Source organism: Haliotis rufescens, unplaced genomic scaffold (genome assembly GCF_023055435.1).
Source record: "Haliotis rufescens isolate VD_foot unplaced genomic scaffold, xgHalRufe1.0.p SCAF_1, whole genome shotgun sequence".
NCBI classification, from domain to species: Eukaryota; Metazoa; Mollusca; class Gastropoda; order Lepetellida; family Haliotidae; genus Haliotis; species Haliotis rufescens.
In genome coordinates this window covers 56592258-56609263 of record NW_025963779.1, presented here as the reverse complement: position 1 = coordinate 56609263, position 17006 = coordinate 56592258, and the positions used below count along the sequence as shown (strand labels likewise).

The following is a 17006-nucleotide window of genomic DNA, read 5'->3' as shown; positions in this document are numbered from 1 at the left end:
GATAGCCGCTGCACTAAGAAAGCTTTGTGGAACGCTGAAATCCGTATTTGTTGGCTTCACGGAGGTAGTAGACTGTCTCCCAGACCTTTAATAATATATCAAAAAAGAAATCCAACTCAAATCTAGATTGTCGCAACTCCTGAAATTAAGCATGGTTTGGGGCTCCATTTGAATTTACTTTTTAATTTGTGGATGTGTATTTTTTAATGAGGTAACTTTATACCGGGGACGTCACTCTTCGGAAGTGGAAGATCTGCGTAACTTTGGACTTAACACTGTGACACTAATCTGACACACCGTGCTTGGGTTATCGCTCGGGATAAAATATACACACAAAAATAACATGCTGAACACTTGGCTTTGAGTGAAGCCCATTTGTTCTGTTGATATGGCTGGAATTAAACAAAAGCTGCGTTAAAACAGAGCAACTCATTCATTCACTCACAATTTTTAAGCACACACACACATACACAGACACAGACACACAGACACACACACACATGGTGGGGTCTCCACTACGCTTGTCGTCAGAGGCGGCTAAGTGGATCGGGTGGTCAGACTACGCGGACTTCGTGGATTGCGTGTCATCGTAGACCGACGGCGTGGCGCGTTGCTACTAATATCAGTCACTGGTGGGGACCTTATGTACTAGCCACAGCCATTTAGCTGGAATAGTGCTAAATACGACGTAAAACAAAAAAGCACGTGACTGCTCTGGATGTTCCATAGTAACCTGAAACAATGGTTTACTTCACAATATGTGGAGAAACCACTCATTGCTTATGACATGAGAAGGAATATTATGGATGACAACTTCTTTATTATACATATACAACGTTTCAGGGCTACTTATTTCCCCTTCATCGGGTGAAATCACAACATTTCAGGGCTACTTATTGCCACTTCATCAGGTGAAATCAAAACGTTTCCGGGCTACTTATTTTCCTTCATCAGGTGAAACCACAACGTTTCGGGGCTACTTATTGCCACTTCATCAGGTGAAATCACAACATTTCAGGGCTACGTATTGCCACTTCATCAGGTGATATCACAACATTTCTGGGCTACATATTGCCACTTCATCAGGTTAAATCACAACGTTTGCGGGCTACTTATTTCCCTTCATCAGGTGAAACCACAACATTTCATGGCTACATATTGCCACTTCATCAGGTTAAATCAAAACGTTTCCGGGCTACTTATTTCCCTTCATCAGGTGAAATCACAACATTTCAGGGCTACTTATTGCCACTTCATCAGGTGAAATCACAACATTTCCGGGCTACTTATTTCCCTTCATCAGGTGAAACCACAACGTTTCGGGGCTACATATTTCCCTTCATCAGGTGAAACCACAACGTTTCGGGGCTACTTATTTCCCTTCATCAGGTGAAACCACAACGTTTCGGGGCTACATATTGCCACTTCATCAGGTGATATCACAACGTTCCAAGGCAACGTCTTGTCCCTTTTTCAGGTGAAATCACAAATTTTCATGGTCATTTCTTGCCCCTTCATCAGGTGAAATCACAACGTTTCAGGGCTACTTCTTGCTCCTTCATAAGTTGTGTTTGTATAATAAAGAATTTGTTATCCATACTATTCCTTGTCATTCTTATATCCAACATCTAAATGCCTGCAAAGACTCTCATCGTTTATGAGAGAATAGTCCCAGACGACAAGAGCCCCACACGATGCAGTACACGTGAGCCTATCCCCAGCGGGTCGGCGCCCATGATCTGTTAATCCTTCCTCCTGTGGCTGGGCTGTTGGGTACTTGTCTCCTGATGGCCAAAGATCCTGTTTCAAGAATATCGTTTTCACACACATTCGAAAAGCAAGAGCTGACATTTACATGATTTCAACCCTTCTTTCAAATCCCAGTCGGATGCATTTCTGTAAGGAGGACATCACATATACTTCTTATCTAAGTTTCTGCATAAAAACTACACATACCGCCATTTTCTCAACTATGCTCCAAATTGAAGTTTTCTGGGAACACATTGATTCCATATGTCCAGCGCTTGGGGTGAGAAACGAGTTACTCATTTTGATTGGCCAGTCGATGGGGTAATTATCCAATCAGCGCACCCCTGGCTGAACTGCATAGGATGTTAGCGCCTTGATGCTTTAGTATCACATACGCGTGGAAACTGTTCGATAAAGGACTTATGAATCTACATCAGCTGCTGTGACCTCAAAATGTATACATAACGATCACCCGTCGTTTTTCTCACGAGTTACTGAAGCATGTGACCCAATTTATGTGTGTATATCTGTCAACTTCAGGCAGCTGAGCCACGTGATTGTTTGGGAGAATAATTCGTCTGCTACTGCGAGAGAGTTACATAAACAGTAGCACGTGGGGGCTACGAACGCCTTCACCGAGACGGGCAATGAGCTCGCGAAGATCGATAGTATATACCTGTATTAGAATACTTGAGGAGGAACGCTGTTTTAAGTTTTGTGTCACACGAAGGAAAGATCCATCGCCAGTCACAGTACACGTCTGCTAACAGATTAATATCACGGGAGACACGCACCGAGCATGACAGTGCCCCGAGGCAGACGACACCAGTGGACAGTTGCAACAAGTGCACTTCCATGTCATGAAGAGAGGGGCGATGTGAGTAAACTGTTTGAAGATAATTGAACCAAATTGACGAGGACAATCGCCGTCACTTCCTGGGAAGCCAACGGAGCTAGTGTTATGCGGACTTTGCTTACCGTGGTCGTGAAGTAATTACTGGTGAACTCGATTTTGATGGGAACGCGCCTAACTTGTTGCGTGGATAGGATTGTTGGAACGTAAAAAGAATGGGAAATGTCGCCGAAGAGGTCTTTCCCAAAAATGTTTTAGTCGGTCGCAGCTTAATGTCATGAAAAAGGGTGTTCATTGAGGAACCAGGTGATGCCTTGTGTTAAATAGGCCAGACCGCTTCTTGTGTGTGGCATTCCCAGGCATATTCTCCAAGTGGAAAAAGTAGGATTGAGTTTCTTGTGACCACCCTGGCATGTGGTGCTGCAATTTGGGAGAAAGCTGTGACTGCGAAACGGGTTATGGGAAGAAATAGCTTGTGTCAGAAGCAAAGATATGGATACCTTGAAGTCATATTTCAGTCGAATTTTCCCCCCAAATTCTACTGGAAGAAGGGGTAGTTTGAAGAACCGTAGTCGAGGTGGTAAATCTCAGTATGATTTTAGAAAAGGGACCCTCCCGGCACGCGCAGCGTCCACATCTCAGGTGGAGACGGATGACGATATGGATTTACCCAGGGACAGACGAATTGCGACGTTCATGTCGGAATCCAGGAATAAAGAACTCTCCAAATCTCCCCCTCCTACTAAACCCCCTCGAAAGGATCAGATTTTCTGTGTAGAATTTTACCAGCCGAGGGGCAAGGAATTGGGCATCGTTATCGACAGTGTGCCCATTGTTTTTGCGCGTCCAAGAACAGCCAGCGATAGTGGGAATGAAAGTTATAGGTCTAGCAATGGTGTTATGGCGCCTACAGTCAGCTCCACCCAGACCTCGGCATTCCGGGTTGTATTAATTAAACCTGGAAGTTTGGCGTATGCTGACGGTCGAATTAAGATAAATGACGAAATAATTGATATCAACGGAAGATCACTCTTAAAGGAGACTCTAGAATCCGTGAGGTAGGTTGACATTCCTTTCTTTCGGCGGATTGAGTTCCTTAGAAAGAGGTGTCATATCCTCTATCTTCCTTTTCCAGCAAAGGTCACTTGTGAAGATAACCTTTGATAAGATTCTAAGCCTCAAGCCTGCCACACAGATAAAAGGTTTATTTTCATTCGTTAACTTGAAAGCATTAAATGAAGTTCCTGATAATTTATATTGCCTGCTTAATAAGAAGCAATAGGAAGTATTGGTTGGTAGATAACTTTGTAGATCAGATACAGGGGTGTCACTTTACGCCACCAAACCACAGGACAAATACTCAACAAGCATGAGAGGCGGATCAAGGATTTTTGAGAGGGGGTGGGGGATGGAATATTATAATACTAATAATTACTCAGCTGAAGGTGCCTGAGAAAAAGAGGAGTGTGCCCCATACGTCTGCCTCTGGATCTGCCAGTGAGGGTCATACCAAGCCTTTTTGTAGAATATTTAAATTACAGATACATGCATTTTTAAAATGAAATCTGTTAAAATGTGTCAGTGTTTTGAAATTGATGTCTCACATTGTTGTGGCTTTTCAAGGTAAATTGTGTTCCATTGACCTCAGAGAATATGTCATTTTTAAAGGAAATCTATTACTTTAACTATTAACTATTATAATATGAAATTATCAGGTGGTCCATGACATTTCTTCAGTATTACATGTATAGAACACAAATACTGCAGCTTTGCTAACACACACTTACTTATAATTCATTAGAAAACTTCTATTGTTAAAACATATGCTGTATTCTGTACAGTTTGCACTTAAATTGTGCTTCTGAAGAAAGTATTTTTCATCAAACTTCATGTGGATGAGTTTGTATGATGTATATTGTATTCTGTATTCAAACTAATACAACGCACACAAGCAACACATGGAGTTTCCCATGACATGTTTGTTCATTAGCTATCTTGCATGGGAGACTTTAGATGGAAAGAGTATTAACAAATACACCAAATTCTGTAATTTTTAAAAACCGAACTACCACATACGTTAACTGGACGAAACTTTATACTTTATTAACCGCTGTAGTCACTAAATAGACGGCAGCAGTTGAAAATAGTATGATGGAACAAAATATTTTTAAACATTCATGTGAGATTTTGGCAGGATAACGCCTACGAATCAGCTAGAATATGATTTGCCACCCAGCACTGTTGGTGTATCTGTTTCATGTCATCTACATTAAGCATAGATTTTACAGATGAAACCTGTGTGGATGCTTGCTCAGAATATGCCCCCAGTACTTCTTCCTTGTCGAAAGAACCTACTCTGTACTGACAAAGGCATCTGTGGCTTGTCTAATTTCATATCATCATATGCCCAAGGTGTTTCACAGACTGGTTTGCATGAACCAGATTTGATTATTTATCAGCCGCCACAGTATGGTTGGAATTATTGCTGACTGCGCAGCTTAAAACATAAGTCACATGCTCATTAACTTCCAGATTTATTTTTTGGTTACTTTGAGGTATGAAGGCATTATTTCCCGAAAAAATATTATTTTAAAGTGCTTACTGAACAAAGTTTTTTCATTTTACAAGTAATTGGCCATCATTATGTCGCATGAGAGAGAGTGATAGATTATGGTTTTGTGCGGCTTTTAGCAAAATGACAGCAATATCACGGCGGTCGACAGCAAAAATAGGCTTCACACATTGTATCCATATGGGGATTCGAACCCTGGTGTTCAGCATGAGAATCAAATGCCTAAACCACTAGGCTACCCGACCGCTCCTCAAGTAAAAAAGAAAGGATATGTGGTGATGATACACTACTAGCCATGATTGCAATTCATGTACTTCACTAGTCTGTATTAAGGGTGAAACGATACACCGATATTCCGATGCATCGCGATACTTGACCAACGATACAATAAACGATAAACGTGGGCCCATATATCGATACGCCACGATACGGAAGGCAAATCTCAAGTACAGCGTTTCCTTGCTATTGTGTCTTTCAATAAACTGCTAACTTGGTTATAGCGCGAGGTAACGCATGGCTAAAAAAAACGTACTTACATTTTTAATAAGCTCAGGTTTTACACTGACAGGTGTTTTTCACCATCTCAAAAAACATTATTAGCTGATCACCGCAAGCACTTAACATGCTTAACACCGGAAATACCAGTCAGCAAATCCGAACTGAAGTACACAATTCAATACCATTATTATACTATCTTTTTTATTAAAACGTGTTCATTGTATATCTGGACTTGTGTTTGTAATATATTTTATTAATTTTATTCAAAATTTCATTTAATATTGTTTTCATTAAGTTAGGTGAAATCGTGTGTGAAGAGATACAACAACCACGGTCAGATCACCGCTTTTGACGCACTAAAACGAACTTTAGTTGCTAGAGAATGGATACATATATTAACAATGCCCTACTTTGACTCGTTAAAAGTCATATTTGTGGCAATTTGGCTAATATATGTCAACATAACGTTTTCGCAATCGAAATACATGTAGCGCGGGAAGTCCCTACGGTGACTGGTCAAATTGTTCCATACGTATAAATATCCTGCAACAGCAATCACCAGTACCAAAATCCTACGCTTGTGGTTCTTATGATTTTAAGAATATATATAGTAAAAGCTGCGACTAAACTCCACGATATTGGAATATATTATTCCTGATAAAACAATAATTTCAGATACAATTTATTCGACCATTGCATCAAAATTCTTTGAAGTTGTATCACTGGTGAAGTACATTAATTATTTTCTGGTGTTTGAACTTTGAATTGTTTTGAAGGAAAGTTAGGGAAAGTTCTACTTTGAAGCCTAACCACTTCAGTTGTCTTGTTATTATAAAATAATTTTGACTGTTCCAAAATCATGAAGTCAATTTTGACATGCTTTAAGTCTTGTTTTTTTATCATTGCGTTTGGAGATACGTATCGTAGCGTGACCAGAATATCGAGATGCGTATCGTATTGTGACCTTCCTGTATTGTTGCAGCCCTTGTCTGTATTATGTTTGCCTAAGATGTGAATGTGAAATTAGGTATGCTATCCCACATAGAAGCGTGTCAGCTAAATGTGAATAGAAAATTTGATTATGTATATTTTTTTTAAATTTAGAAGTTATGTACCCTTCAGATGACCAATGTGTGCTAAAGCGTGAGAGATACGATTGTCTTAGCATTAATAAATTGTTACTAAAACATGGCCCTGGAAACTGATGATAACAACTTTCACTTTGGGGACACCTGTTACTGAAGTAGCGGTATATAAACTTTTGTAGTGGCTGCTTTTGTGCTGTTATTGTCGGCTGTTAAATATATAACCAGGTGAGCTGCAGTACCCTGGCACTGGCATTTAGTAAAAGAAGAAAAAAATATTTTTCTAATCTTTCAAATTAAGAGCCATCTTCAGAAGTGACAGATTTTGGGAGGCCTTGTGTATATTTTCTTTTTCCTGCCTCCTGTGAAAGTTCACACAGTGTATGATAACTGTGGCTGAGACAGTGTGGATGATTGTGTATATAAATGTTGCAGGACTGAGAGAAGGTTAGCTGTATATATAGGTCAAGTGTATCCATATATGTTGGGTACAACAGGAGCATTCTTCCTTGCTGAGTAGGCCTAGACTGTCATTTAGTCTCTGTTTATTATAACACAAATAACATGAATATAAAAATCACATTGATCAGAGCATCCAATGAAAATATCTTTCAAGGGCTAACAATTCCATGGCAATAGCTGGAGAAGAATATGTTTGGGTTATTAATGGTATTTGACCAGACTGGCACAACTTGTCTGCTGGCACAGATGAGCATCTGGAACCCATTCAGACATGCTGAATGATAATTACCATGCTAAAATAGGATGAGGCACTCTGTTATGTAATTGATGCTGATACAGTGACATCCTGCTTGATTGTGTTCGTTTGCTATCAGGAAAGATGAAATGATGAGATAACCGCGGTATTACATAAGCTAGGTATTGATGGTTTATGCAACAAACCAATGATACCAGCTACATAGCATTGTTAGATATGCAGAGATCACAGTAGTTCTGTTGCTCATCAACAGATAAACGTGATACCTGGTCATTATGATAGTGTTGGTAATGGGTGGAATGGTATTCACTGAGATCAAAGATGGGTCAATAGTTTTATTCTTAGGGCACAACAAAACATCTTTATGAGTGTCCTGGGAGACATTGACATTGTCATGTCATGATATATATCTTGATAATAAGATTACAATATGTTACCAATAAATACAATCACATTTCACAACTTCATTACCTTATATACAATTTGAAATCTTAATGTTTGGTTTTAAACTCAAAACATATTTATTGATGAAAGATGATCAAGTAGATCTATTTATGTTAATCTTTTTATTTATTTCTTTTTCAAATAAAAAATGTCTGCTTGAGTCATCTATTGGTCATTAGTCATAAGCTGTTACCATGTGACATGGTCTAGCATAAGGGCCAGACCAGGGTCTGTAAATGGAATGTACTCTCATAGCTTCCAACACCACAGTATCAAGTAAATACAAGTAAATTCTGACTACTCGAGGATATAGTATATACCTGAAGGTAAAACTGTTCTAGCTGAATTTCTCAAGTAGATTGACCCCTACAAGACAAAACTGTAACAACATACATGTCATCTAGTCTGAAGGCACTGAATATTATGAAGCAAGGTGAACTCCAAGGGGAACAGTTAGCTTCATCCGACAGTCAAGAGTCTTACCATAGGTGCCATTAGCTGTTACCATGTGTCATGTTCTGGCATAAAGGGAAGTATAGAGCCTGCAATTGGAATGTTCTCTGGTAACTATAAGCACCACAAATTCTTACCACTGGAGGATGTAGTAAATGCATTAAAACTTTTTTTGTGAAGGGATCTTTTTCCACATTCATCAAAAGGAATGAATCAAAAGATATTTATTAAATTTGAGTATATTAAAACAGCATTCACCTCTTCTGCAAATCAAGACGAGAGCATATTTTTTTTTTGAAATTTTGTTTTTTTGTTAGACCTTATTTTCTTAAATTCTGAGGTTTCTTAGCATTGCATTCAATAAGACTGCTTCAGCTCTTAGCAAATAAACAAAGCATATTCATTTCAGAGGCAGAGCTAAGTGTGTGGGGTGTGTGCATGTCAATCTTTTAATTCTTAACTGTAGTGGAGTGGGGGAGGAGGAAGTTGTTCAGATCAGACAAATAATCAGACATCAGTGGGGGCTACTGAAGAATACATCTGTATTTCAATACAACAAAAACCCTGACCTCTTCACTCTGGATCCACCACTCTATGTTTTGTGAAGGTGCACCTACTCTAATATTCTCTGACACATGACAAGATGAAATTAGTTGTGACAAACCTGTCAACCTTCTGTCCTTAAATGTTTCCTTGTTTTGAAAAGGTTAATTAGCTTGGTTGCTTTTGTCACAAATTCAGACATATCTTTCATCTTAAGAGCTAAAATCAGTTAAGCATTATGAAAGAAATCAACTGTTTCCCCAAGAGTATGTATTTTTTCCCTGCAATGAAACTTAATACATTCTGTTTCCTTCAATATATGTTAACATCAAGTATCTTTTTTTAAAGATTCTTTTTTTTTTATCAGGCAGCTAATTTCAAATGAAGTGCTGCCCTTTGAAGTCACTCCCTTACAGGATTATGTGCACCCAAAGGTTGTAGGCTCTGCTATTGGATGAAGAAGATGGAATCAGGATGTGTATGTTCAAGGGAAATGAAACCTTCAAGAAGTACCATCCTGGAAGCTGAAGAAGTACAGGCTAACATGGATGGTTGTCATTAGTGAACTTCTAAATGCATCCAGCAACATTACCTCATACCTTTTGAAATGTTCAATGGTTTGGCACATTTGAAGGGATCACAAAACATAAAACCAACCTTAGAATTTTATGTTTTTTAAAGACTAGTCCAAAGGACTAGTGGAAATTTCCTTTCTCTGGTCCTCAGAGTTTGTAGCTAGTCCTGCGTGAATGAGACAAAACTGTTTACTATGTGTACACTTTCTATCAACATGATCAGTATTATTCAGTTCCAATTTGGTGCAAAATGAAGCATTGAGAACAGGTTAGAATGCCCTCCAACATTGTCCAATGCTACTAGTCAGTGAGCACTACCATCATTAGATTTGTACTTATCCTCAGCACAATTTAGTCGTCCCAGACCAGGAGACTCAGCATGATTTTCCACCCATGAAGATAAAGGTTTTCAGCAACCCATGCTTCCCGTAAAAGCCGACTCTGCTTATTGTAAGAGGCAACTAATGGGTTAGGGTGGTCATGCTCACTGACTTGGTTGATGCATTGTATCCCAATTGTGTGGATCGATGCTCATGATGTCAATCACTGGATTGTCGGGTCCAGATTCGATTATTTACAGACCGCCGTCATGTAGCTGGATGAGCAACAAATAAGCAACATGATTTTCGAAGGTTCAAATGCAAGAAAAAATTATTTGTTGCTGATTTTCTTGTCAATATGCCAAGTCAACATGGTCAAGATACAGGGGAAAAAACTTTTAGTTAATTTGAGGTAAAAAATTTTTTAAAAACTCACACAAACAAAATGATTTTTTGGGCAGACTATGAAACAGGTACTATATAGATGTGATTTTATGGTGACATTTAAATTATGGACTCAAGTTGACAAGATAAGATCAATAGTGCTAGAATGTTTCTTATCATGCATTATTGGAAGGTTGAGAATAGAGAACTGGATATTCTACTGTTTGATTACTGTAACTTGTGATCATTGCAAATGTGTTTAATACTTCATGAACAGAGCAAGTATGAAGTGATAGACCAGCTGCTTGGAGAGTTCATTCATCTTGGCAATTAGGGTGGAGGTAGTTTTTCAGTGCAGTGCACCGTTGATGTGCATATAATGATCATAGCTGGTTATCTATGCACATCGCCTACACATCTGGCACTCAGTCATTTCTTTGTCTGTTTGGTAGGTGTACCAGAAGTTTTTGTGTGGGAAATGTCAGAGGGTGAAACGGAAGACAGTTTTATGTCTGTCTGATGCGTCTGTTTGAAACCAAGCCCTGAATCCTCCTCACCAGTACCTGGGAGAAACATGGTTGCCAATGCTAGATGTTACTCCTAATGAAGGCGCTGATGACTGTCTGTTAAGTGGATTGTCAGCAATCTGCTATCAAGGAAAGGTGACATAATGGAAAAGCCTTCTGGTTATCCTGTGAGAAGAAATCTCATATCTGTCATTTTCTTGATAGGTATAAGAACAAACTTTCCAGAAAGCATTTAATGAGATTGAAAGTTGTATCGTACTGGAAGAAATATTATGTGCAGTAGAACATGTTTAGAACATGATATGTGAACAAACAGGTATAACAAACAAATGGAAAAATGACTAGATGTATTTAACAAGTCCTGCAACTCTATGGTAGAACGATGTTTATAACTCTGTATAGTGAGTAAAAATATAGCGAACTGCTGTTTGAATCACACGGACCCAAATGTCAATATTTATTAGAAAAACTCGCTTTGTGTAACCCTCAATTTGCGAATAAGCAAATAAATATTAACAGTGTGATTCAAACTGTGTAAAATAGTGATGCAACATAGTCAACATTACAAAATAGTGATGGTGAAAACTGGACTTTTAAAGTTGGCCAACACCCTTACCCCGGGAAGATGAGAATCATAATGCACTGATAAAGTCTAGTGAATGGTTCAACACCTATAAATGTTGGACATAATTAGTCATGACTAAGCGATAATGAGTGAAAGTAGGAACTTGGCCCTGTTCCAGTGGTGAGGTACGTGGGAAAACCCATTCAGACTCCAAGCTTATTTGCCAGGAATTTTCAACATCAGCAGAAACTAGGTGTTGCTAACAAAGAAGTCAGGCTTGCTGTCAAGTTCTTTTCTGCTTCTTGAAATTGCAATAACAACAGATGCAATTTAGGGTGAAAGGGTTCTGAGAGAAACGCTCCATGGAAAACTGACATTATTGATATAATGTTGGGTTGTGCAAAGGTGCTTATCTTGATGTTATTTATCATAACGCCCAGGAACCCAGGAAGTAACTTGCTACTGTGTGTGCATGTAGTTTGAAGGTGTGAAACAAAATAATTAACTGCTGATATGCAGATAGGAAATGTTGTGAAATTGTAGGCTAACTATCTGTTAGTGATTAGTCTGAGCAATCAAGAAGATATCATTGGAATAAGAGGACCCATATTAAGTTGCTGAGGTGTTAAACTGTGGTGCTGTGTGCTCCAATGAGTTTAAGTGATCCATTCATATAATTTTCACAGCTATTTCGCCTTTTCCATCAAATTAAATCTGTTTCTGCAGTGAATAGAAATTGATTATATTCTGGCATTGATGTTTTTTATTTTATGATTGACAAGTTATGATAAAGACCTTTTTGGACCATAGGATCTGCATAAGAAATGAGCAAAACTTTGGAAATTGTTATATCTAAACATCTAAATTCCACTTGCTGGGATATGCTTTTTATGTGGTTTAGACATTCATCATTTTTATCAAGTTCCCAAGCAACAATTATGTTGATAATTTATCATACAAAGTTAATACATGTAATAAAACTTGCCAAGTGATGTGCGATGCATTTATCGTGTCAGCCATGATCTACAAAAATAATCAATTTGAAACACATGTCATTCTATGTGAGAAGTGCCAGGATTGTAAAAATGACTGGTTTTGACCAAAAAAATCCAGTTTTACAGATGCCACTAGCTTTATGTCTGTTGTATGGAAATGATAGAATTGTATGTTTGTGTGTGCCTTAGCACTATTATAATTGGATGCTTCTAGGGGGTAGAGAAGTAATTCTTTGACTGCATTTTTGCTCATTGAAGAAGACATTCTGTCTCTTGGATAGCTATTGAGGCATGGAATAACCAAGTACGTCCATGCAGCATTAGACATTTACACAAAAGGCTGACATGGGTTTGTAGTCTAGTTACCATGTTTATAATCCCTGATGAATATGAACAGGCTAGTCATGTACCATAACTGTGGAATATCTGCATTTAATTTAATCAAAACCTGTCTCGATGATAAAAATAGGCAAGTCTTGTGTTTCCTGTTTTAGATAGTCATGGCCAGAAGACATCCTTGATAACAGTGTTGGAATAAATTTCTACTAGCCTTATGATGCCTTAACAATTAGGCAGTTTGGAAAGGACTATAGGACTACTGCCAATTCTAATGCTGTACACATTGTCATTCCTTCCACTGGAAGTCACTTTCAAAGGTATCTCTTCAGATGGGCATTGGGCAACAACCCTGGCCCCCTTGAGCACTGGAGGAATATTGTTTTCTATGTATTGGAACTAAGTAGAAGGGCCTATGGCTTTATGCATCCTGGATCCCATTAACCTTTTGAATTTTTTACTCGCTAACTGCTAGCATCAATTTCTGATGCTGCCATGACATGCTAGATTCTTTGCTAATTAATAAAATGTGAAGTCAAAGAGTATTAAGTATGGATATCTATTCTTGATGTAGAAACTAAAGACAGTTGCTTGTGGCTCGGTGTAAGGATCAGTACAGAACATAGTTCAAGCAGTGTAATTAGCAGAGAAACTAGAAACTCACTATTATACTTTACAACTTACAAGTAATGATATATCTACTGTCCATGGTATTACATTTAATTTGAACTCTAGAAAATGCATAATTAAAAATGGTGATTAATCCAGAGGAAACATTTTGTTGCTTTGAGGAAACTAAAAATAACATTGTTTAGTATATCCTTCCTTTTATTAGCATGAGTACTCTTCATCCTACTTCATTGTCTGGTGACTGGTGAGGAAGAAAAGCTATCTGTGAATAAAGCAAAAATGTTATAAATAACACATCATGACAACCAATGAAGATCCTGGTTGGTCTTAGGCAACCGATGCATGTCATAAGAGGTGACTAACAGGATCGGGTGGTACCAATGACACCAGGTGGTTACAGTCCGGATCAGCAGGTTCAGACGACCAGTGACACCAGGTGGTCACAGAGTGTATCAGCAGGTTCAGTCGACCAATGACCCCAGGTGGTCACAGAGTGGATCCGCAGGTTCAGTCGATCAATGACACCAGGTGTTCACAGAGTGAACAGCAGGTTTAGTCGACCAGTGACACCAGGTGGTCACACAGTGGATCAGCAGGTTTAGTCGACCAGTGACACCAGGTGGTCACACAGTGGATCAGCAGGTTCAGTCGACCAGTGACACCAGGTGGTCACACAGTGGATCAGTCGGTTCAGTCCACCAGTGACACCAGGTGGTCACAGTGGATCAGCAGGTTCATTTGACTAAAGGATCCATGTGTTCAATAAATGGATGAACAGGGCTATCTAATGGTAACAGGAATCTACTTGTGTACGGTAATGGCCATGATCACTTGGTTTCCGCATTGCTCAGCCTTCGGCTGAATGTCCTCTGATGACTTCATTTACATGGCTGCTTATTGAATTAATTACCTTTGTCTGGGGCACAGATTAACAGGTCACAGAAAACCAAGACAACATGATAAGGTTGCTCGAAGCTGTTAGATGTGCAGTTTTGAACATGGAAGGGTTTACAAGTCTTGTCACTGATAATTTCGCTGTCGAAATGTTTTGCATGATGCTTCATATTTTAGACATTATATATGGCATCCGGCTTTATGAACTGATAATCCTTAAAGTTGACTATGATTTCAATCTATAAATTCATAACTTGAATATAATTCCTTACAGGAGATACATTTAGTATAGCAGTCTAAAGCACAAAAAAGTTTTCTGTAGAGAGTTGTGTTACTTATATATGCCAGAATACGATGGTCAATGGTTTGAGTTCCAGGTTTGCCATGATTTGATCCTTGGTTTGTCTGCACCAAACTAGTCTGTCTCACAGTCCCTGAGCCATATTTTTTTCCCTTCTGCTCAGACCTTTCTGTAATGCAACAGCCCTAAATGAATCAAGTCTTGAGTTTCCTTGGAATCTCCCATCTCACAGGGGTTCCTTTTCAAATTAAATGGAGTGATTTGTTTCTATCAAAATTATATGTTTTCAGAGACTAAGCATTAGTCTTCACTCCTAAGACCACATCAATATGTCCTGTGTTTTGGCAAACACAAACCTGGTCTATTTATCATTTCTTACAAGGAAAACATTGAATATTTCAAAAAGAAAACCAGTATCAGAATGTAAAGGTCCTCAGTACCATGATTGTGATCTACACACTAATATTTTATATCAATCTAGAATACAACTTTCAGTTTTCCATACAATCCTATTTCCTCAGGAATCTCCCATCTTAGTGGGGCTCCTTTTCAATTTATGTGGAATTATTTGTTTCTATCAAAATTATATATTTCCAGAGTGTATACATGCTGGTAAGAAGGGAAATAATATGGTTGAGTGACTGTGAGATAGACTTCTGTGCAGGAGGGTCAGTTCTATATGTGCAAGTGGGTGTCTGGTAGGGTATATGATAGCTGCATCCTTCCAGGTGTGAGCTGATGGGTCTGCAGTAAACATTATACAAACAGTCTGGAGTCAAACGAGGGTCAAGAGGTGCTGGTAAACAGATGCTGGATGAACCAGTCCATCTGTGCTGTGCTGTGCTTGCATACAGTTTGTGGAGAAACATAGATTTGGTCTGGATTGCGTGTTCTGTGGTTGTCAAGTGTTCACATTAATTAATAGATGAAGGAGTTAACACTTGAAAATGTTCTAGCTAGTTGCTCATTGCTGTGTTGGTAATTTGTCTGGATACATGGGTATTAATATGGGTATATCAATATATCGAAATATCGATGTATTGCAATTTCACCCTACAATAATTGTACTATGTCAATAGGAATTAAAAAACAGCAACATCAATAGTATTTTGATAGCATGTATACAGTGGTATAACAATCGATAGTTCCAATTGTGGCAATTGGTTATAAATAAAACAAACTAGGCCTCAGAAAACTCACAATTTCAAATGTACCCTGTGTTGCTTAGCAAGGATTACGACGTCTTCCAATTAGAGTTACTTCTCTTTGGTTTGAGGAGCGACAGGTGGGAAAATAGCCGACTTTGACATAGTCACATTGATTGATATAATTACCAAGCCTTAAAGTTGGTTAAATACCATGACAATACTATTGCATAATAGAAAGACCTTTAATTCTTTACTGGTATTTGAAATCTGAAAATTGATGTTTCTTTCCATGAACGAACATAGTGACTGAATTGGTCGTTTTGACAAATGATGAGGTGGTTGGATTTGGAGCAAGGTTTAGTCGAATGATAACCTGAGGATTAAGGTGAAATGCTTGAATGATTTGTTCATGTACAGTAGACTTCCCATATCTGAACCTTAAGGGACCAACACTTCAGGTTCTGGGAGTAATGCACTTTTTCGAATTTCAATTAGCGCCACAGGGAGGATTGTGCTCATATTGCCAGCTTGAGCTAAGCTAGGCTAATGAGTTAATCTAATTAGCCAACACTTTACCGCAAGACTACAAGCACTGTCACAAATAGTTAGTGCTAATTTACCAAGTGCTCATCACCAATGTTTATGGGCACGCACAATTGACGTTTTCACTCGAAACTCAAAACTTGATAAAAATTGTATGGATTTTGCTCAATTTAATTTGGATTAATTTGTTAAAAGAGATAGCTCACCCATACCTTAACTTGGAAATAACCCTAAGGACCATAAAAGGGTGTCTACACCCTAAGGAACATAATCAACCAAGCCATCGGGCCTGACCACCTGATTCCATTAGTCACCCCTTACACAAGTATGGGTTGCTGAAGACCAAGGCTAACCATGTTAATAAGAGTAGCAGAAAATACTGACATTTCAGAATATTAGGAGGATATATAACATAGAGTTGCTATGATGATCTACATCTTCAGGGTTGTGAGTGATGAATGGTCTATGTCGTTTTGCCCAAACAGTGTAAAAAGTTTGAGCTATGATGGGTGTTGTATGTAGGGACTTTTGACATTAATGTCTGTTTTGTACATAGTCTCTGTAGAGATAACTCATTTGGTTCTAGTTGTTAATATGAACAATAGAGTACCATACAGTGCATATAGGAGGCAATCAGTTCACTGACAATTGAAGAAAGATGCTGAATATATGTAGTAAAAACTTTGGTCATCTCTGACATCAGTTAGCTGAAATAAAACTAAATTGATATGTAAAGGTGGCGGATATTAACGTAATTTGTGTTCATGTTCTGTTAGATCATATGATATCTAGAGAGTCATGTTGTATCTATTTTATATACATTTGTCACTGAATTGTCACCAGAAACAGTTCCAGAGAGCCTAAAGTCTGGAT

General features: G+C 38.5%; 1 protein-coding gene across 2 annotated transcripts in view; it reads left to right on the top strand.

The window, feature by feature from the left end:
- The first annotated feature begins 2074 nt into the window (after window positions 1-2074).
- LOC124131523 (multiple PDZ domain protein-like) overlaps window positions 2075-17006 on the top strand; it is a 78274-nt gene continuing 63342 nt past the window's right edge. For both annotated transcript variants that reach the window (XM_046494821.2, XM_046494822.2), the window contains exon 1: window positions 2075-3660. In XM_046494821.2, coding sequence (XP_046350777.2) covers window positions 3095-3660 — 566 coding nt within the window. In that variant the 5' untranslated portion in view covers window positions 2075-3094. The remainder of the gene's footprint in view (window positions 3661-17006) is intronic.